Source organism: Fundulus heteroclitus, chromosome 20, assembly GCF_011125445.2.
Source record: "Fundulus heteroclitus isolate FHET01 chromosome 20, MU-UCD_Fhet_4.1, whole genome shotgun sequence".
NCBI classification, from domain to species: domain Eukaryota; kingdom Metazoa; phylum Chordata; class Actinopteri; order Cyprinodontiformes; family Fundulidae; genus Fundulus; species Fundulus heteroclitus.
The window spans coordinates 10,394,135-10,416,613 of record NC_046380.1 but is presented as its reverse complement, the minus strand read 5'-3'; the positions used below and the strand labels follow the sequence as shown (position 1 = coordinate 10,416,613).

Genomic DNA, 22,479 nt, shown 5'->3' with positions numbered 1-22,479 from the left:
ACTTCGGCTTTTGAAAAGGCACAAGTCATCAGTGAGTAAAACTAACAGTACAGAGTCATAACCGTTCAAGAGGAAGACGGGAAACTTCTGTTGCTTCCGTTTTCAGGAATGTGACTCGTTGCAAGTCCTTGTTTAAACAGCCACCTTGGATATTCAGCTGAATAATTCATGGGATTGTAGGGACTGATTAATACAGCCGCCATCTCTTTGATGGGAAGCAGGGAGTACAGCTGAGAACCAAATTGTACATTTTTAAATGCTTAAGCACCATCTGATTTATCTTCTATAGAGTATCTCTTGTATAAGAGAGACTTGATTGGCCAGACTAGACCCCATGTTGGCCAACATTGTGCTGCTTTGATGTGATTAGGACCAGATTTAGCAGGCTTGCCCTTTAAAAACTCCTCCATGGTGTGACCAGAATTTATGGGCTGCAAAGATCTGCAACTCAAATCAAATAGCAGCAATGACATGCTGTTGTTTTTAACAAGGAGTCGACACGCAAACGTAAAGAACCGCCCTAGATAAAAACAAACTTTCAAATGTGTATTGGTCAAAATGCAAATCTTAGACTTTTTGTTGAAAAGTTGAAAAAAAAAAAAAACAGAAAAAAAAAAAAAAAACTGCTGTTCTTTCCCAAATTAACAGATTTTTTTTTATTTTCTTCAAAAAAAAAAAAAAAATTATATATATATATATATATATATATATATATATATATATATATATATATATATATATATATATATATATATATATATATAAACGATATATATAATCATTTATATAATAATATATATATATATTTTTGAAGAAAATAAAAAATCTGTTAGTTTGGGAAAGAACAGCAGTTTTTTTTTGGTTTTTCTTCTGTTTTGTTTTTTTCAACTTTTCAACAAAAAGTCTAAGATTTGCACTCTGAGCAAATTTGCAAATTTACAGAAAAAAATAATAATTTCCACTTTGTGAATAATAGTCACAAATCAATGGAATTTATGAGAACAAATGTTTAATGTTGGGAGTAATTGCTATGTAACAAAAAAGCCTCTTTAGACATGCTATACAGAATGTACAAGTAAACAAGGTCCAACATACGGCACAAATAGACACTTTAGTAGAAGAAAAAAGGCAAAAACTTCAACAAAGCAAACAGAGCAGCAATGGATACTGCCAGAGCAGTCACGGTTGAACTTTGGTATAAAGTCAGGATGGATGTTTTAGAGAAATAAAAGCACGATTTGTGATAGCCAAGGCTGCACTGGTGTGAAAAACGTTAAACACTTAACATATAAATCTATTCGGATCACTCACGACTGCACGCTTTTCACCGACGATGTTTCCAAAGGCAGAACATGCGCTTAGTGCCGCTGAAACAAGGAGTGGGACAAAACAACAAGACCACGCCGTCGCGCCAAGGCGTTATTCCTCGCTTGGATACCAGTTGGTCATTAGCTTTGCTGCTGATGCCAAGTTCAGAAAATAACAACAGGCTGGGAAAAGTGCCAGGAACAAACGTTGCTGATAAGGTTTATAAAAAAAAAACAAAACAAAAAAAAAAGACGGATTCAAAAAAATAAAGATCAGAAGAGGAACTTTCAGTTTATGCCTGCACATCACTGAGGTACAAGACTTCTGAACACCACCTGCTCTTTAAGGCAACTGGAACTAATGCTGATAAAAAAAATAGGGAAACGATATACATTGTGACATTTAAAGAAAATCCAGCATGAGGCGATATAATCACACACTTGACAGATAATTTCAGCATATCTGAGTTTAGTACCATTTTACTCACTGGATCCCGACAACAGATCAAACCCTCAACTCTCACACATGGGGATGAAGCTGATGCTGGACATTAAAAATAAAAAAAACTGTGACAAAAGCAGCAGAAAACACATGAAGTACAAGTAGCCTAAATAGAAGCGGTCATATGTGTTGTAATGTAACCTGTATTAATGATCAGTACTGCCAAAAAACAGTTTGATTCGAGCTTTACAAATGGAGGAATTTCCAAAGATCAAGTCCTGCCACAACAAAGCAGCGGATAGTTTGGAACCGTGCGGCAGGAGTTTTAGCGATTAGCGTCTTTTACCTTTACTAAAAAAATAAAAATAATCAAACTGCAAGAAAGTCTAGATGTATCAAAATAAAATTTAAACAAATTTAACATTTGTGGACACTGCTCACACATTTAAGTTGCTTTTTTTTTCCAAGTAGCTGCTGTGATTCTCACCTCAAATGCACTAATAGAGCGTGGCATTCATTAGATAACATTATGTACATACACATAAAATAACACGATACATTCCTTTTTCACAGTCCAGAGTGAAATCATAGGTTTCATTATTATTATTATTATTATTATTTATGTAGGATCATTAATTTTCTGACTTAGCTAAAATAAAACCTCTTTACAACCTAAAAACAGAGAGTAAACTGCACGATAAAGTTTGCCAACATGAAGTGCCTGTAACGAAGGGTACAAAAGGGCTAACCAATCAGTGCATACTGTAGAAATAAAGGTCACTGAGAATGCTTGAGATATTTTATATATATATATATATATATATATATATATATATATATATATATATATATATATATATATATATATATATATATATATATATATATATATATATATATATATATATATATATATATATATATATATATATATTAAAAAAAGGCCATCCGTTAGACAACCATCAGGAGATACCCTGCAAAACTGTGATTGTCTCATGTGCAAAACAAATGGTTTTCTTCACAAACTGCTTAAAATCATTCTTAAAATAGAAAAAAAGTGTAAAATAACACGTGTTTAAACACAGAAACAACAAATGATGATAATACATGGGAAAATGTATGTATATACTTATAATGCACACCACGTTTTGGTGTTAGTGTCTCTGGAATTTGCATAAGACTCAGTCAGAATGGCTGTGGAAACATGAGAGGTAAGCCTTGAAGAGTCCTTCCAATATTCTCAACTAAATACTGCTGGTCAGGGAGCGACATCTGTCTCTTTAATTGCCCTCTTTTCCTCCACTTGAGAAAAAGGGGTGCTTAGTGTTTTCTTCTTAAGACGTGCAGTACTCTGCAACCGGTACCGGAAACGCTGGGAAGTGGTCTTGGGATGCTGTCGGGGCAGCATCTGACAGGGTTCCTTAAAGCATACATTCATTCTCTCCTCCTGTGGGAGACAGAAGAAGGACGGACAGAGCGGGACAGAGGGCGGTCCTCCTGAGGTGAGGCTGTCTAGAAGGAGGTCGCTTTAATTAATCCTGCCTGACAAAGCAGTCTTTTCCAAAGCGGAGAACATTAGCATGTCCTCTCAGGCGAACGGGGGGGGAATGTAAACATACGAGAGATAATCTTTGGCAGAAAGTAAGGAATCTCTTTGGAGGTAGTGGGTAAAGGGTAAGGACGGAAACGAGTCTGAGGCATGACACTGCCTGGATTTAAAGAGCCTATGTGGGAGCACTATGCTCCTGTGGGTTAGTCCTATTATAGGCACTTCTGTGGTCCTGGGTTGGCTGCCTTGGGAAGTAGTTAGCCTCCGCTTCACGCTGCTCTGCTGGCCCGTCAGCAGTAGAGGTCAGAGGAGGTGTCCTGTGTAATGTTACTGAGAAATGGGAAGCTCCAGGTTGAGGTACCGAGGACGGGTCTTCCCCTTCTCGCCATAAAGAGCTGCTGAGAGAATCTACAAAACAACAGAAAAAACAAATATTATCTCACAGTTTGCTAGAAAAATTTTAATTTCCTTAAAAAAAAAAATCCATTTAAATAATTTGGAATATTTCATGCTGGAACAGACATGCAATGTTATCAAAACAGATGCAGAATGTATGAATGGGCTCCTTTAAGTGTGCACAGTTTTTATGAAACTAAAAAGGAAAATGTTCATAAAGTCAATATTAAACCTACAAGCAGCATTGCAGGTTCGTTAAGTTTACAAGGTCAATGGAAAACAATCTCTGCAGATTTTGTAAAACAAACACGATTGTCGATTAAAAGTTTAATAAGATTAAAGTTTGCTCCATCCGGTTAACTGATAAGATTCGCTTAGACGGACCTTTATTCAGTGACGTAGTATGGCCGCCATCCACAAGAGGAGGCTGCCGGTCATTCTAAAGTGGAGCCAGACGGTCATGGCAGACGCAGCATGAAGCGGTCTGAACAGCACGAGATTGTGTTTTGCACTCATTAAGGACGACAAGGATGTAAAATGCTCTTTATGCTGTTCTGTTTTTAAATATTATAACTCAAGCTCCCCAAGTTGTCAGCTGAATAGCTCCCATTTGGCCAGACTGCCTGGCGGAGCAGAGTCAACTTCTAAACCAAAACTCACTGAAGTGCTCAGAAGGAGAGGATGTGATGACAGAAAAGCAGAGGGCAGTACACAAAAAATGCTAAAAAGATAGAGAAAGACATGATGCCAGAAGCCCAGTTGATGGTGAGGGCTTTCGTGGAGATTATAATTGTTTCATTTATTTTAGTCAACTTATTTGTTTGTATTCAGTAACCTAATATGTTCCTGTTTTGTTATATTTCCTAAATATGTCCAAGTTTAATACCGCGTGAGAGAACCAATGTTTAAGTTATTTCAGTCAGTATTTAATTTAGGTGGCACAATGATATGCCTCTTTTAAAATTCAGCATGCTGCTAAAAAAAAATTAACCCTTACATGTTATGGAAAGACCCTTTGTTTTTAAGTAAATTGCCGCTCGTCAATTAATCGTTAGTTGATTGATAAGATCAATCAATTTAAGATTAATTCATTAATCTAGGGTTTATAGTTGCTTTCCTTAAAAAAAACAACCTTATTTTTAGTTTGTACCTGGGTTTTTGTATTTTAATATGTAAACAAACAACCCCTAGCTTTCGCCTGATATCTCACCTTTAAAATATTGGTCTGCTGCAGCGTGGTTTAACCTTTTCTCAGACGAAGCCAGATACACCGATGAGTCCTGATCGTGCATGAGGCTGTCCACCGCTGCGTCCTCCATGTGGTTGCTGTCACCAAGGTCGTCCTTCAGGCCGGGCAAAGCCCTATCCAGTGGATCATCCTCCCCCAGATAAGCATATTGGCAATACTCTCGCGTTCGACTGTAGATGTTGGCGTTGTCATAGCAGTCAGAGCAGATGACGAGAGGACCTGCACCACCTAATAAAAGAAACCAATTATTTTTTGAATTACTTTTTCTTTTTAACTTTTTATTATTCCGTTTACATTTTTAAAAGGTAATGGGTAATTTTGGACATTTGCTCCAATGTAATTTCTTTAGAATTGGTTAGGATGAACATGTCAAGTACAGCATTTTTAAATTGCTCATATTTCAGTCGACGACTTTTACTGAAAATTTAAAATGAAACATTGATAAACTGACGTAACGCAGTAAGAATCTTTTAAGAGCTTTTTAACTGTTCTTTTGCCGCACTGCAACTAAGCATCTACTATTTTAGGCGGCTTTGTAATTATACAAAAGCTGAGAAAATGTTTTCTGGTTAGAATTCCCTCTTCACACACAGGCATGAAAATAATGAAGAAACACTTCAAAAAGGTTTTGCGGAGAGCAAACATAACGGTTTAAAATAGTAAATAAAGGTAACAGAATAGTGACGGACCCGAGGAGACTCCAGCTAATCCGTCACGAGGCTCGCCAGGATGGAAGCTGCTACGGCCGGTGAACAGAGAGCCCATCTTGCAGTGCAGCATCCCGTTCCCTTCAGTTTCCACCTCGTTGCCCGTGTCTCCGTAGCACACTCCTGGGACAAACACGCTAATTAGTTACAGTTTCATTCAGCAGGGATATGATCCGAGACGCAAAAATAGAAACAAGTCATTTCATCATATTAAAAAGGCACATCTGAGCAGCTGTATTACTTATGATTAAAAAAAGAGAAAAAAAAGCATCTTAAATGTATATTTTGTTTTTTTTGTTTAGCCAGAAGGGTTCCTTTAGAACAGGGATGTCAAATAACCGGCCCGCGGGCCGATTCCGGCCCGCCGAACAATTTATTCCAATTCATGTGGGTAATATCTCAAATGATATGGACACTACAATAGGAAAGTAGGAGAGGAAAGGAGGAACAAGAAAGAGGAGATAAAAGGAAGAGAATGATAAAACAATTATTGGAAAAAAAACATGTACTTCGTTTAATTGAAAATCTGCAGTTCCTATATTGTCCACAAGGTGTTTTAATCAGTAGATGGTAGCACTGAGCTTCAGATGTGGAAAATTTATTTTAAATAATTTCTTAATTTTTATCTGTTTGATGTATTTTGTCATGCAGGACAGTGTTTTTAAGTTCCAAAAATTGTGAATAAATGTTTTTCAACATTGTACAATCAGTCATCAGTTCTTATGCCTAATGCACAAGTAAATGTTTAACAGCGTAAAAGTATTGTTGAAATTGCACATACTTTTCTTAAAAACGCTGAGGTAATTCATAATATATTGTGTAAAAGTGAAATTAATTTAATAAAAAAAAAAAAAAAAAAAAAAAAAAAAAAAAAATCAACAAGTCCACTTTTATTAGTTCTATTTAATCTTGCAATGAGTTTATTAGTGTGGCCCTCTTGAGATCAGATTAAACTGTATGCGGCCCCTAAACCAAAATGAGTTGACACCCCTGCTTTAGAAGGATCTGTGTGTAGTAATGTCTATTTTTTTTAAAATCACATCAACACATTTGAGATATAAATGTTCAAACAAAAACTGCACCAGACAGAAGCTAGGATTTATAATGTGTCGATGCTCTACTTAAAGCAGAGCTCCGCAGTTCTAATAAAAGTCACTGAAGACTTTGATAAGGTCTTGCAAAAGTATTCATGCCCTTTGAACTTTTTTTACACTGTTTTTGTGTAGAAACTAGAACAACTGGATGCATTTCATCAGGATTCTTGTGATAGACCAACAGAAAATAATGAAAAGTAGTGAAGGGGGATGAAATTGATACATGGTTTAGAAAATGTTTTAAAAATAAAAATCTCAAGTGCGGTGAAAATTTGTATTCAGCTCCTTTTGCTCTCATAGCTCTACAACAAATCCAGTGGAAGCAACTGCCTCAAGCGGACACCAAATGAGTAAATTAATTCAAATCTGAGCAATTTAGTCCTAATTGTGTCATTAAAGCTCTGGAGAAGCTTAAACTCGCTTAGATTATATAATAACATCCCGAGCTCCGAACTTCTCCAGCCGTGGTCGACCAAAAATGACTTTGGCACAACTGTAAACTGCTGAAACAAAGTAATCGATTCAAAACTAGCAGGCCAGCATTCAAAGCCCATGGTGAGTCTGGGGGAGCTGCAGAGATCCACTAGCCTCGTGAGACCATCCTGATCTCGCGAGGTTTCAAGGTTTCACTCGCAGATCAGTCTGGCTACTCTCCGTTAAAGAAAATTTGGAGCCGTTCACCAAACGAACGTCCAATCAGCTTTGGCTTTGAGGCGGGTTGAGGTGTGACGCAACAGGAAGCGCGACAGTTCAGTCTAAAGAACATGGCGGCTTCAGCCGATGAAACTAGCGTTAGCGTGGCTATCGAGCAAGTTTTATCGGAATTACAGAGTATTTCTTTGCTGAGCTAACGAGCCTTTACCTGCAGCAGCAAGAGTAGCTTGGCTTGTGGTTGTGTTTTCGTCGTCGCTCTGTTACGAGCGACGACGAATCTGATTGGTTTATTTGGCCCGTCTATCACCAACATAGACCAATCAGCTGACCAGTATTTTCGCCCCTTCCCAAAATTACTTCAACGGAAGGTTTCCAGATGGATATGCGGAGCAAATCTATCTGGCGGAGTCAGGTAAGAGATCCACAGGTCTGCTGAGAAAATCTGCTGACAGGACAACTTCTGGTCATGCACTCCCTAAACTTGGTCTAAATGGAAGAGTGTCAAGACTGATGAACTGTTGGATCAAAGACACTAAATGTGCAAAGCTGATAAGACACAAACCCCAAAAGACTTGCGGCTGTGATTGTAGCAAAATGTGCTCCAAGGTATTTATATAGGCGAAAGGGGATGAATACAAATGCAACCGTAATAACCAGATTTTTTATGTTTAAATGCATGCATCATTTAGATTTCACATCACAATTACCCACTATTTTGGGCTGTATAAAAAATATCTCAAAATATACTTCTCAGTAAGTTTGTGATTATAATAATTTCAACCTGGATAAATAACAGATATAATTCTAAAAGCGAACTCAAAAATAGTTTCAACAGGCCACTGTATTTATGTGCAGCTCAAAAACATTCACTGCAAGAATCAAGTCGGTTAAACAAGAAAATTGTTCTTGTGTAATTATCTTTAACCGTTATTTGTGATGACTAAAAAACCCAAACCTCGGCAATCATTAACAGCGTTGAGACAAAAAAAAGGCTTTGAAAGAGAAACCGACGGCAGCCTGCTGGGATTTAAAAGTCAGAGTACGTACCATCGGAGCCCTTATGAATGTATCCGTTGGAGAGGGGAGGCATGAGCTGCTGGTGGCTACCTGCCTCAGAGTTGCTGTAGCCTTCCTGTGGCTCTGACAAAGTACCCTGAGAGGACAGGTAGCTTGGAATATCTGCTGGCAAATTCATCTCATCTGCAAAATAAAAAAAAGACGACATCTTTAAACACCGTACCCCATTTCTTGCTCAAGCAGGTAAACATTAGTTTTAAATAGGGCTGGACGATAATTCAATAAAGATATATATCGATCGATAGACGTATATGCATGATAAGAAAAAAAAAAGTCAATAAAAAGTTCAATAGAAAAACAGTTTTCCTTTCTTTTGCATTCTAGCCTATCATGTAGGTTAATATTAGTCATTACATCCTCCCAACCAATCACAAACGCAGACCCATGAACGCGCCATCACTAAGCTCCGCCGCCTACAAAGAGCTGAGAGAGAAAGCATTCTTTTCTTTTTTTAAAACCTTGCAGTTTTGGTAAAAAAAAAGTTGGTTGAATAAAGGGTTGAGTTTGAATTTGGTGTTTCTTTGTGTTCTGTATCTATAAAATGGGTCGTTAAGCAACAGCATAAAATGGTCAGGGCTGCACTTAAAATATATATTTTGTTGATAATTATCAATATGATTTCTATTTTATCAATGTGCTTTTTTTTCTATATGGTCCAGGCCTAAATTCATAGCATATAATGAAGCGTTGCATCATTATATGCTATGAAGCGTTGCATCATTATATGCTATTATATGCTGTATTTTAACTCATTTAACAGGTCTGCTGAAACCACTGACCGGTGTTGGTGATGCTGTAGTCCTCGTTCTTCCTGCGCATGTGATAGATGACAATGACCCAGACCAGGGAGGTCCCGACCACGCAGCACACCACTACGATCACCACTATCCCCACGGTGGTCCAGCCATCTGGGTTGTACGCCAATGCCGTGTCACAGTTGGGCACGGGGGAGACCCTGAGGTAGATGTGACCCCGCTCCGTACCGACGGTGTTGGACATGATGCAGGTGTATTTCCCGGCGTCGGCTAGCCCCGCGTCGACGATAATAAGGAGCTGGTTGGCTGCGGCGAAAAAGTGGCGCTCTGTGAGCACGAGAGGCCCGTCGTCTTTGGTCCAGTTGAGTCGAGGAGCGGGGCTGCCGCCGGCTATGCACTGGAGCACTGCGGTTTCTCCGTGGGCCACCGTTCGGTCCTCCAACGGCCGCACGAAGGACGGGGTTTCTGGAAAAGAGGAGGACCAATTAAATTTTGAAAACAAAGTCCCTGGAATCTGCATTTGGTTCAGGCGGATACGAACAGAAAAGTTTGTGAAGTACCAACTCCTTGTTTGCACATTTTGTAAAACCTAATACAGGGTGCTTGCTCTTTTTCCAAATTAAAATTCCAGACTTTTTCCAGACTTTTTTAAAACTGATATTTTTTTTCCCCAAGACCTTAACTTTATGTACTTCTATACTTGTGTGCCTACTGGCTACTTCATTGGTTGAGATTGTACAAACTGTTTATTAGAAATCTTAATTTTTATAGGCAAGTATTCAACGAACAAATGCATTATTCACAGTAAATTATGCTTTTACTGATGAAAACGTTTCAAAACATGAAAATCACAAGTACATGAATTTCACATGAAACAAGTGTTTGATTCCATTAGGCTAATACAGTACGTGACCAGTTAGTAAAATGATAGTTTTATAGCCTACCTTCCTATTTCTCATTTCACAATGCCTTTGAGCATACTGTAAAATTCTACCATACATTTTTTTCCCCATACTTTATTAAGACTTTCACACAAAATTCAAGACTTTTCAAGGTCTGGAAAACAGTGTTTCAAAATTCCATACTTATTAAGACTTTCAAGACTTGCGCAAGCACCCTGTAATATACTGATGAACAGAGACGCTGCAGCCAGTAGGATCTGAGTATTCTGCACAGCCACGGTATAATAAAGCTTTCGCTTGCAGCATCACTAATTAAATCTGTCAAGGTGGCAACTAATGAGTGACAAACATAAACAAGGATCCAATTTGAGTGCCGTGAGCCAGCTCAACCGCCCAAGCAGAAAAATCTAAGAACAGAAATGGCCCGTGTTGACAAGGAGCGCGACTCACCCAGGACGGTAAGAGTGGCGTTCGCCGAGAGGCTGCCAGCTGCATTTTGAGCCGTGCAGCTGTACACTCCCATGTCTTCGGTCTTCACACGAGCGATGAAGAAGATGTCATCGTCCGGCATCACGTGCATCCTCCGCTCTCTGGCGGCGGGGAAGTCGGTGCCTCCGTCCTTCTGCCAGGCGATCTGCGGAGACGGGTGTCCTTCGGCTGCGCACTCAAGCCGCGCCATAGCCCCGGTGCGGATTGTCAGATCCATCGGCGTCTTAAGGAAGGAGGGCAGCTCTAAAACAGAAATAAATACAAAAAAAAAAGAAAAAAAAATCAAAGGATAACAGGGTTAAAGTCGGTCAACAATACATTAGGAAGTCATTTTTAATTAAAATCCATTACAATTCAAATGTTCCAAGGCCCGCCTACGTTCTGCAGACCAGGTTTCTATAGCCCCGTTTACACTAGGGCTGGGTATCATCTAGGATGAGCCGATTCGATACGATTCTCGATACAAAGCTCACGATACAATACGATTCTTGATTTAGCTAACCTTGATTTGACTCCAATAATCGATATTTATTACTTTCAAATTGATGCTCAAAGTCATTCAATCAACAAAAATCAGCCAAATATTATATTTATGTTCAATTTATTGAACACTGATATATTAACAGGAAAATAAAGTGGTTCAATGCATTTAACGTCTCACTGAAACCAAAAATGTGCTCAAACGTGTGATTTTAGGGATGAAGGTGCTTCTAAAATCCTGTCGGCCGTTCTGCAAATTCGTCTCACTTGCACTTCCTCGCTGTGACCAGTAATGGTGCGCTGTAATAACGCCCCCTAGTGGTTGGGAGGTATATCGATATTGAAAGTCAGAATATCGATATTAAATCGTGTTTAAAAACATCGATATTAATCTTAGTATAGATTTTTATGCACAGCCCTAGTTTACACTACCCTTTTTTAACCGAACCATGCAGACTTCGGACCGAGCTTGGACCAGTTAACCGTGCCGAGCTTGGTCCTTACAACCATTTACACATCACACTTGTACGGTTCCTCGCCTCCTATTGACGATTTACGGTACTACTGCTCTCTAGGATTGAAGGAGGGTCAAGCAAATAAAAATGTCGGCGCCCGTAACATTCAGGAAGTTATGTTTGGTTATAATTGTGATATTTCGTTGTTTAGAGTCAGGCGAATAAGGCAACCTCTGGTGAGTTTACTTGACAGAGTCGGCTTTTAGGAAGTGGATGAGACAAACGAAGATCTAATCAGGGCTTACAGACGCAGGAAACGACGACAGACGCTGAGGTTCATCACACTGCTGAGCAGAATCATCACTGGAAACCGTGTGGCACGGTAAGGAAGCTAATATTATTATGGAAAACCAGGCCAAGCCCACCCATCGAACTGGTCTAGATTCAGCGCGGTTCGCTTGTGTCTGGCACGGTTTAGTTCAGTTTGCGTTCCATTTATACTCGATATTTACCTCAGTTACCAAGCTTGGACCGTTCTCGGCACGGTTAAAAAAAAAAATGGTAGAGTAAATGGGGCTTAAGACCACTATTCCAAACAGCATAAGAGGCGTCGATCAAATCTTGAAAAAGGGGAAGTGCTCTCACCGTTGATGGTAAGCTTCGCCCTGTTTGAGTAGTTGGAGCCAAAGTGATTGGAGACGACACACTGGTAAAGGCCTTCGTCAGTGAAGTTGACATTAAGGAGGTGAAGCATGGTGGTATAGATGAGCTGTCCGTCCTGATAGCGGGCGTAGTTTTCCACTTCTGCCTCGTAGAGCACCTCCCCGTCCTTCCGCCAGGCGTTGGTCATGGGCGAGTCGCTGCTGCTGGACGCTACGCAGCTCAGCGTCAGGTTGTTGCCCCTCAGAGCCACAGAGGTCTCCGGGTGGGTGGTGATCAGAGGCTTGGGGAAGTCATCTGTAGTGGGGAGAGTGAGAGAGCGCAGATTTATTCTAGATCAACAATATTCCTGTGACCTAAATAAAACGTGAAAAAGGGATCTTTTAACAACAATCAGAAAACGCTGAAACCGACCACAGACAAATTCCTCAGGGCCGATTGACAGGACGCTGCGGCCGAGAAGATCGGCAGGATGGGCGCAGGCAGCGGAGACGGAGCGATGAAACCCTCGCTGTGTCAGCCAAGGACCCAGCCACTGCATGTGGCAGTCACACAGCAGGCTGCTTGTGTTCAGGACGCTGGGAACGCAAAGGAGAACGGACAAATTAAAAACGGAGAAACAAGAAGGTTTGGCTTTTATCAATGGATCCGGTGCTTATGCAGGTTAAAGCCTCACAGATTTACGTAACATAAACACTTCAGACAGTTTTAGGTCCTTCTGGTGCGTTCTTCCAGGAAACAAGGGATGCATATTAAATTTAATATCAATTCTTTTGAAAAGCATAGATATTAATATAAACTGATGACACGTTTAAAGGAACTTAGTGTAACAAATGTTTTCCACTATAGTAAGTAGTCCTTTCATTCGTTTCCTGTTCCTGGTACTTAACAGTTTTATTGTATTCAGTCAGCAGAGAAAGTTATAATAAATAAAAAAAGGAGTAGCTCCGCAATATTGGTTGATAAATATGCAACTGTGGATTTGCATTTCAAGCAAATCAGATTTACATAATATACTTTCTCTTTTTAGTTTATCAGCAAAAAATGTTTTATCCATTCAAAAGAGAAATGTGCTGAAGGTTGACTAATAAATAAAAGATTCTGAATACTGCCGTGAGACACTTTCTCAGTTTAACAACATCTGAGCCACTTAATAAAAATTAAACTGAAAGAGATTCCTGGAATGTGCTGATCAAAACCTGAAAAAAAAAAAAGATATTTCTCCTGTCTTTTCTAACATGGAGGCTACGGCCGTCCTTACTAACAGGATGAAGGCATAGCTCAAAAAGTAACTCTGCTGAAAATACATAATTAGACACGTCTAACATCTAAAACAGTAAAAGTTAAAAGCAAATCAGTGCTTTCTAATGAATCCAACATCATAAAAAAAATGAAATAATCAGTTCAATAAACAATTTAAAAACAACCTGTAATTGAAAATAAGCTCTAAAGGGCTATGGGTGTACTTACAATACTTTGAGGTCCAAATGGGAAAGCGCCTCAGGGTGTATGGACATGATGCTATTCTTGCTGAGGTCCCTGTAGACAGGACAGAGATATGGATAAGAGGCTTAAACCACGTGATCTGATCTCAACTGAAACCCATTTCACCAAAATGACATAATTCCAAAAGCAGTCTTAATGATACATTTAACCATTCAAGATTGAACAAAGATTTGAGAGAGTTATCGGTACAGTCACAACACAAGGGCAAGTTTAATGTTTAACTCACAGGTCCTTGAGCTCATCCAGCCCCTCGAAAGCTTTCTGAGTGATGGATTTGATTTTGTTCCTCTGTAAATTTCTGCAAAATAAAATATTTTATATTCATTTTAAACCGTAAACAGCTTTTCTGAAGGCCGATTTAAAACATCTCAACAACCTTCAATTGCTAGCTTTAATAAATATGAATAAAATTCACATTAAAGTGTTGCCCCTTACAGATTTTCTTTTTGCTTCTATCTTTTTTGCCACATTTAAGCATTTCTGATCAAACTGATTGCGACATAAGGCAGAGACGACACAAAAAGCGACTTCCCAATGATCCAGCCAACCAGCCCTGTGTGAAATATTCAGATCACTGGCAGACCTGCAGATTTAAGAAATCCCTTACATAGAACCCGGCTATGTAGACTAAAACATCTCAAACGGCAACATATCATGCTCAACCTGAATAAATTGAAGAAAAGTAGAAGTCATTAGCATATATATAAAAGTCTAGAAAGGATTACAAAACCATTTCTAAGGACTTTTTCATATCCACCAATGGATCAAACATGGAACAATGGGGAATCTTCTAAGGAGGGCCTGGCCTACTAAAAATTACTACAAGAGCACACCGACAACACTTGACGAGGTCCCAAAACAACCCAAAATACCGGCCAGCCTCGCTTGCTTCAGCTGAGGCGTGTTTGTGATTGAACAATAAAAATGTTCTGCAAAAACGGCATCCATGGGAGCTTCCCAAGACCTGAACCCCTGCTGACCCGGAATAAAACAAAAGGCCTACCTCACATTTAGCAAGAAACAAAACAAAATCTTCATGATCCCAAAGACTTTAGAGAACATGCATCACAGACAGACATGAGTCCTGTTACATGTGGCATCAAACTAAAAGCAGTTTAGAAAAGCATGAGCAGTCAGACATAGTAGCGTTGCTGCAACGGTCAGTTTTTTTTTTTGTTTTTTTTGGTTGCTTAAGAGGCCCGGATGACTTGCCATAATTAGCCAATCAATTAATTCTACTTTCTACACAAAAATCCTGAAGGACGACATCAGCTAGTGAGCTTAAGTTCAAGCACACTTGGGCTACGCAGCAGGACAATGATCCAAAACAACAGCTTTTTCCCCACCATAGGGCCAGGTTGGTCTGGATAGCCTCTTCCTTAATAAATGAAACATTCCTGCAAAAACAGCCCTTTGTGTTTAGTTTACTGGTCTTATATTAAAATGAGTTTGATGATCTAAAACATTTAAGAGTGACAACAGAAGGTTGTAAAGGGAAATGCTTTTTTTTTTTATTACAGTATAGTGTATGAAATTGCTACCATTTATAATTAAAACCCTAATAAAAGGTCTGAAGCAGAAAGACAATAGATACAAGTTTGTCTAAATGAAAGACATTCCAACTATATGCATGCATGTTAACTGATATTTATGCGTTCTCACAGTGTGTTCAGCTTCTTCATCCCATCAAACACAGCGACGGAGTCTTCGATGGCCCATGAGATTTCATTATTGCGAATATCTCTGAAAAACAAAGGAGACTCGTATTATACGTTAGACGGGGCGTATAGACGAAACATCTGAAGACGTCTTCTGATAAACTCATCAGGTCCCTCAGGAGTACGGTTGCGTGTAAAAGCAACGCCGAGCTAGGAGCCAAACCCTGTGAGGCGCCGGGCTTCCAGGCTGTGTCAAAGTTTGGTGCCCCTGCTCGTGGTGAGGGGAAATAATTGGCTCCGTTTAGCGCCGTTCATCACAGTTCATGGGTCCGCTGGAAATCCAGAGAGGCCCCATGTGTTTGCAGGATGGGTCACAGGCTCTTTTGTTTTACTTCCCTCACGCCTGGCCACCTCTGAAAGAACTTTGGCTCTTTGAAGTGCCTCTCTTCCATGAAAGCTTGCATTTTAATAAACATCAGCAAACATAAACCCTTTTTTTTTACCCTCCTCAGTTCAACACCTTAAACACAAACCTGTGCGTCGAACGAGGAGCTTCTCAACGCTTGATAAGTTACGGATCGAAGCGTATATGCAAATGACATAATTAGGCTCGCGTGCCTTTGTTGTGAGGCTGACGTTGTTCATATTGTAATCCCCCCCCCCCCATTAAGTTTGCCACTAGTGCAGCTCAAGCGCAGAACCCTCTCCCATCCCACATGTATGACACGTACACGGCTCTTACGAGGCAACGCAAATATCCCATTAGGAGGACTGATTATGATTGCATACGCAGTTTTAATCCATCAGAGTCTACTTAGGAGAAACCCACATTCATTAAATGTTAATACATGCTAATCATTAAAGCACCTCTTCAGGCTGTCAAGAAACACTTTCTTCTCCACTTGGAGGACAGATAATGCCGAAGTGAAGTTGAATTCTCGGGGAAAATTTACACACGGCGATTTGATTTAATCACGCGGAAAGACAATGCTATTTTTCTGGGCCGATTCAAACTCGGTTTATTTGTATTGCGCAACTTTTTTTAAACATGTTGCAAAAAAAAAGTCAATTCGATCCTAGTTATCAAACCCTGAGAACAATCCAGTTCAGTTTATGTTCCAGATTAGTTACGTTTTCTATCCATTTCTGATTCTATAGTCTAATATCTCGACCTGATGCTACGAGTCCACTGCAGTGCGTTTCTCCCAGTAGTTTTTATTTTTTTTTCTCATCTTTCTGTTCCTGTACAGCGCGTTGAATCGTCCCGTTAATGAAATGTGCTACACAAAGAAACCGGTCTTGCGGAAACCCAACTAATAAGGATTCTGTGGGAAACCATGTAAGATCATGATAGGGCTAGAGGTGAATATAAGGAATGAAAACAAGGACACAAAAAAAAAAAAAAAGTGTAGTCAGCAATCTTTGTCTGAATGCAAGCCAAGAACAAGTCAAGACTCAGCTTCATAAAGCATACTTGGCTCCATTACATGTTATGGAACACCAAATCCTACATGGAGAGATGTTGCCGCAGGGCAGGGTACCTACAAGGTGAGCAGATTTGCCAAGCCGCTGAACACGCCCTCTCCCAAATGGCTGATAGAGTTTTCTCCCAGGTTCAGAGCTTCCAGGGATCCCAGTCCGACAAAAGCGGAGTCCTCAAGTCTTGTCAGGTGATTGTGGGACAAGTCGCTGCAGAGTTAACCACAAATAAAAGCCAATTATTATTAATTATTATTAAAAGTTAAGCTTTACTAAAGGCTGTTATAGAACAAAAAGATGTTCAGGAATTGTAACCTTCTAACAAAGCTGACCATATATGCTTCACATTCATTAGAAGCTAACCTTTGCTGAATGACTTAATGAGGTTAGGTATAAATGGGGGTAAACATGAACCAAGTCGTGTAGCAGTGGCTGATAAAACCTTGTCAGACCACTGAGCTGCGCAGGGATTTCAGTTTTTTAATAACACACTCACAGCTCCTCCAGTTTTTGGCAAAACTCCCAGGCATCGGGACGGACGACGCCTATAGCGTTGTGGCTGATTTGCAGGATGCGCAGCATGCGGAGGCCATACAGCCAAACTTTATTAACCTCCGTTAGGTTGTTGTGCTCCAGCTCTCTGAAAGATTGTGTAAAAAAAAAAAAAATGTTTTACTCTTAGGTGGAAAACACCTGCCTGACAACCATTTAAAAACAATTACAGCAACGCATCCACAAATAATGAATTACGTGCAGAATGTAATTTTAAAATTAAAAACACTAAACTCACAGCTCTTCGATATTGTTCAGTCCAAAAAACGCTCCATCCATGAGCTTCGTGATGCCGTTTCTTTGCATCTTCAGCGACTTCAGCGACTCCAACCCTTTGAACGTCAGACTGTCCACTATCTTGATCTTATTGCGCTTCAACTCCCTGTTGGGAAATTCAACCAAAAGTTTTACTTTCCTCAAGTCTTACAAAAGAATAAAAGAGAAGCGCCAAGTCTGATACTCACAGTAGCTGAAGCTGGGGCAGTCTGAAGACTTTAGACGGCAGCGTAACCAATCTGTTCCTGTTCAGCCGGAGCACCAGCAGCGAGCCGGAAACGTTCTCGAAGCAGCCGGGCTCCAGGAGGCTGATCTTATTGTTACTTAAATTCCTAAGAGATGAAAGAAAAAGCCGAAGCACCGGAGACAAACCTAATTAAAGAGGATAGAAATATTTCCCCTACTTTAGGCCTGCTCAGCAGCAGATGAAATGAAGCTTCCCTTAAAAAACTAAAATGAATGCACAGTGTTTTCTGTTGAACGTTAAAATGACTTTACAACGCAAACAGAACTGCTACTGTTTAATATAAAATCAGAATGCAGCTGCGTTGTTGTTTTTTTTACTGTAAGCCAGGTGAATTGTAAAGGATGAGTAAGAGTGAAAAATGTTGGTATACTGTTTAATTATGACATATTCGTGAGGGGAAAAGCAAATGCTGCCAACTTCAGCGATGTTTTATTACTTACAGATATTTGAGCTGCATGGATGGAAAGGATCCCGCTCTCAGCTCAGCGATGGAATTGGACGTCAGGTCCAGCGTTTCCAGAGAAACGTACGGCTGCAGCTGATGCTGCAGCAACTCTGAGATCCTGTTGTGGACTCTGAATTATACCAAACACAATAAAGATCAGTTTTCTACCGTAACACTGACAATTCCTCTGACATGTCCCAACCGATTCAAAAGTTAGCACGAGGCTTGACTTAGCTGGAACCATAACCCAGGTAGCATCAATGATGATGCCTAAAAAAGATCTGTATTGTTTCAATCTTTGAAGCGACAGCTCAATTTATTATGTTTTTTTTTCTTTCAATTAGACAGGCGACAATTCAATGAACCATTTTCATAAGCTATTTAATTGCCCAGCCACTTAAGAGTGATATACAAATCATTCAAGCATAAGAAGCAGCTAAATAGAAGTATAACTTAAATTTAGCTGCCACAAAGAAAATAGTCCATTTAGTACGTGGCTCATTTTGTTACAGCAATGAAACATGCTAAAATAACAGACGTAAAAGACATAATAAATTAAGTGACACCAAAACATTTGTGGAAAAGGTCTGCCAGAGAGAGCAAATGCATCAACTACAATGGGAAAAAAAATCTAACAATTGAGCCCAGCCATAAGCATTTAGTGGATTAGACTTGTAATTTTTACTAAATTAAAGAGATGAGCGCAAACGAGGGCTGCATGTGCATGTTTCCAATAAGCAGGAAATTGCAATGCAATCGTTAATTACAACGACAATATGAATTACAATTAACCCACATTCTCCTTGCTGTTCCTCTTTCTTTTCCACCATCATAAAAACCCCACGGCCCTCCCTGAGTTTAAGGATTTCGGTCACCAACATCCATAAAAAGTGTGGGCATCAGTCAGTGAAAGTCAATCCAAATAATATAAATAATACAAATAATAATAATAATAATAATAAATTACTGGCAAGCCGGCACCTGAAATATTATAACCTACCGAGTAGTGCATCCAAGTAGACTCTTTCCAATGGCAATATTGCACACATTTAATTTAAAACGAAGATTGAGACTCTTTATTGTGCAGCGCTCCAGAACAAACTTGATGTCTACAGACGAGATTGGAAATTTGTCTGTTTGCTAAGTTTAACATGTATAGGTGTAACCTGATGATTCCATTGGTAAAGTGCCCTTTTTGAGCCTAAATTACATACTTACTTATTGTTACATCAAAGCAAAACTGCTCTAAAATGGTTAGATACATAAGCTACTATGTGAGTAATGAAAATGTGAGAGAGGAGGGCAAAACAGTTTCCCGCTGTGCTGTAGGGGATCAATAAAAAAACACAAGTAAGAAAGACGTCATTGATTAGGGACCGATTGCCATAACTTAAAAATGCATCACAGATTATTTTTCTCTGAAAAAGTAATCGTATAATAACCTGTTTTTTTAAACTCTGGGAAAGCACGTGATAAGGCTGCTTAACGTATTACATCAAATGCTGTGTACTGAAATAAGTGTTAGACTGAGCCTGTGAGCGCTGCACATAAACAAATGGCAGAAAATTATTGAAAATCTTTATATAAAGGAGAGAAAAAAACATTAAAACACGAGGGCAGCTCTGTACTCACAATGAAAGCGAGGTAATGTTTGACGAAACGTTTCCAAGAAGGGGGAAAACAGTCAGGTCGTTATAATTCAGGGTGCTGAAATGAAATTACACAGGATATTAGTGTCATAATGATCAGAGTGAACTTAGGACATGATTGCTCAGAAAAAAAATAAGAGACAGAAAACATGAGACAGAAAACAATCTGGACAAACTAGTTTTAGAGTTGCTTAGAACTTTGTGGCACTTTTAATTCCGGATCACCAAGGACAAACACAAAATGTAAACCTAAGAGTCCAAAGTTAATGTAATTTGCTAACATTTCATTTTAATTTCGTCATCACGTGGTTTGGAAGAAGCTGTTAGCAGACAGAAACCTAAAAAGTTTATTTAATAAACTAAATTAAATATAGTGAAATTAATTCACACGGAAATTATCTATTTGCCCATATTCTATTTTTAAACAAGGAGATTTGCATTACTAAAAATAAAAAAAAGTCTTTTCATCTTAATTAACATTTTTTTTTAGGTTTTCTGTAACGCATCAGCGCAGGATTTTAGATTTAGAAGCGTCCAGATCTGCTTGCTCACTTACACTTGGGTTGTCCCGTCTGGGACGTCCAGGGGGGCAGCGGACAGTCTTTTCCTGTTGCACTCCAACATGTGGACCTCATCTTGTCCTTTCGGACATGAGCACGGAGCAGGACAGGAGCCAGTGACCCAGGCACTCGAACTCAGCAGCAGGACAACAAGAGCTGGAGGAACGGGCCAACCTTCCGCCATTTTAAATGTCCTCCTGCTGAGGAGGCAGCTACGTGGTTAACTGGCTCTTCAACGTGCACTTTTAGTGGCTACAAAAGCACCAAAAACTATCCGCGTGGTTTTGTTTCAGTCTAATGAGAACATACTTCGGGTTTACAGCGACATGAGTCCAATACAAGTCGTAAAATCCAATGTTGTCCAACTTGCGTGAAGCATAGTAGCTAAGATTTGCTCCCTTCTTCCCACAGCCTGGAATTCCTCCTGCTCCAATCAGGGCAGCCTCTCCGACGGGCTAACTAGCTAACGGTTAAGCTGGTTCGATCCAGAAAATACAACACTTTCCGAGAGACGAACTAACCTAGGTTAAACGCCCTTTAGGCTTCCGGTTACACGGTATCAACGTAAACGTTGAACGCACATTATTTCGGTAAATTATAATATTGTATTTTTTCGGAGTCCTGCCCCAAAAGAAAAACAATGCGCCGCAAACTGCTGACAAAGGATGGCAAAGATCCCGCCCCTTTCCAGCATGTTTACAAACACGCCATTGGTCGATAATGACGTTCGTCAAAGACATCCAACGATGTGATTGGATCGTTTGTGAGTGTGCCAGCCCACCGACTTCTGAGAGGAAAAACTTTTGTCAGAACTACTACAGAAGCATATTCATGTGGGCATAGTCGATATCTTTAACCTGCAATTTATTTATACATATTTTCACACACAGAACTTTAACATTATAACATGGTCTGAATTTAGAATTTTCTAACTTAGCTATCTAACTAACATTTTGGGGGGGAGGGGAAATCAAAACCTTTTTTACTTACCCATCATTTTGCACCACAATCCGACCTCTGTAAATTATATAAAACATAAACTATATGTGTCAGTGTTATTTATACGTTTACAATTGATGAGATGAAGAGAAAAAGTTTTAGTAGATTATATTAGCAAACCAGAACAATACAAAATACTGTATTATAAATAATTAAAAAAAAGGATAGCTATTTGAAAAACCTGGAGTTTTCTCAAACCCTATTTGCCTCCAAGGCATGTTTCAAAAACCTTAACTATTTAGGTGGGAATTTTCTGATCTGATAGATCTTTCTGGCATTGATGTGAAATATTAAATGAGCAAATGTTGAACTAACAGTCGTCTAATTTGCCTCTTTTTCAGTATACAGCAATGTTCACACATCTAATTGAATATAGTTGGGACATCAAGGCAAACCAGACAAACATGGCAGGGAAAAAGAAGATCGTTGATATGGAATTTTTTGTTCTCTTTCAACCGTTTAATGCATCCGCCTTCACGTTTACTGATGTAGTTCATGTGACTTTAACAGTCAATAAAGTTTACTATTATCGGCTGTCTGCTCAATACAAGTTAAAAGTGGATAGTTTGTATGCATCAGTAACCTGTGATCAACCCCATGTTGTTGAAAAAATGAGCCATGGGCAAGCCCCAGCAAGATTATTTAAACTTGACTGCTCCTCTTTATGCCTGGCTTGGTATTACTGGCACCAACTAAGCCCAGCTGCACGGACGAAACTTGATAAAGCCCAGCTGTCTGCTTTCATCCTGTTTGGTCAAATGGGCCTCATTGAGAGGTCTAAGGTCCGATTGCCCTGGTTTACAGAGAGAGACAGAGAGACAGAGAGAGAGAGATGTGTGTGTGTGGGGGGGGGGGGGGGGAATCCTCCCCCTCATACATTTAAATTCTTCAA

The 22,479-nt window shown here is 39.5% G+C and overlaps 1 protein-coding gene across 2 annotated transcripts; it reads right to left on the bottom strand.

The window, feature by feature from the left end:
• Positions 1 to 987: 987 nt before the first annotated feature.
• lrig2 (leucine-rich repeats and immunoglobulin-like domains 2) lies at positions 988 to 21,283 on the bottom strand. 2 transcript variants are annotated; one of them, XM_012865111.3, is made up of 19 exons: positions 20,898 to 21,283; positions 20,585 to 20,788; positions 20,012 to 20,086; positions 18,375 to 18,509; positions 17,876 to 18,019; positions 17,650 to 17,793; positions 17,356 to 17,499; positions 16,926 to 17,069; positions 15,385 to 15,465; positions 13,949 to 14,020; positions 13,687 to 13,755; positions 12,631 to 12,794; positions 12,202 to 12,513; positions 10,583 to 10,864; positions 9,255 to 9,695; positions 8,446 to 8,598; positions 5,633 to 5,773; positions 4,905 to 5,171; positions 988 to 3,706 (listed from the first exon to the last, which is right to left on the bottom strand). In XM_012865111.3, the coding sequence occupies exons 2-19, from the start codon at positions 20,770 to 20,772 to the stop codon at positions 3,474 to 3,476; spliced, it is 3,189 nt and encodes a 1,062-aa protein (XP_012720565.2). In that variant the 5' UTR covers positions 20,773 to 20,788; positions 20,898 to 21,283; the 3' UTR covers positions 988 to 3,473. The 2 variants fall into 2 exon arrangements, with proteins under 2 accessions (XP_012720565.2, XP_021173489.2); XM_021317814.2 differs by having other exon boundaries at positions 20,585 to 21,283.
• Between the last annotated feature and the right edge of the window lie 1,196 nt (positions 21,284 to 22,479).

Excerpts from the sequence above, each read along its gene's own strand:
- lrig2 (XM_021317814.2), bottom strand. The coding sequence starts at position 20,772 with ATGGCGGAAGGTTGGCCCGTTCCTCCAGCTCTTGTTGTCCTGCTGCTG. Across the intron at positions 5,774-8,445 it reads CATTCATAAGGGCTCCGATG|GAGTGTGCTACGGAGACACG; the intron begins GTACGTACTCTG and ends TGTTTGTCCCAG. Across the intron at positions 5,172-5,632 it reads ATTAGCTGGAGTCTCCTCGG|GTGGTGCAGGTCCTCTCGTC; the intron begins GTCCGTCACTAT and ends TTCTTTTATTAG.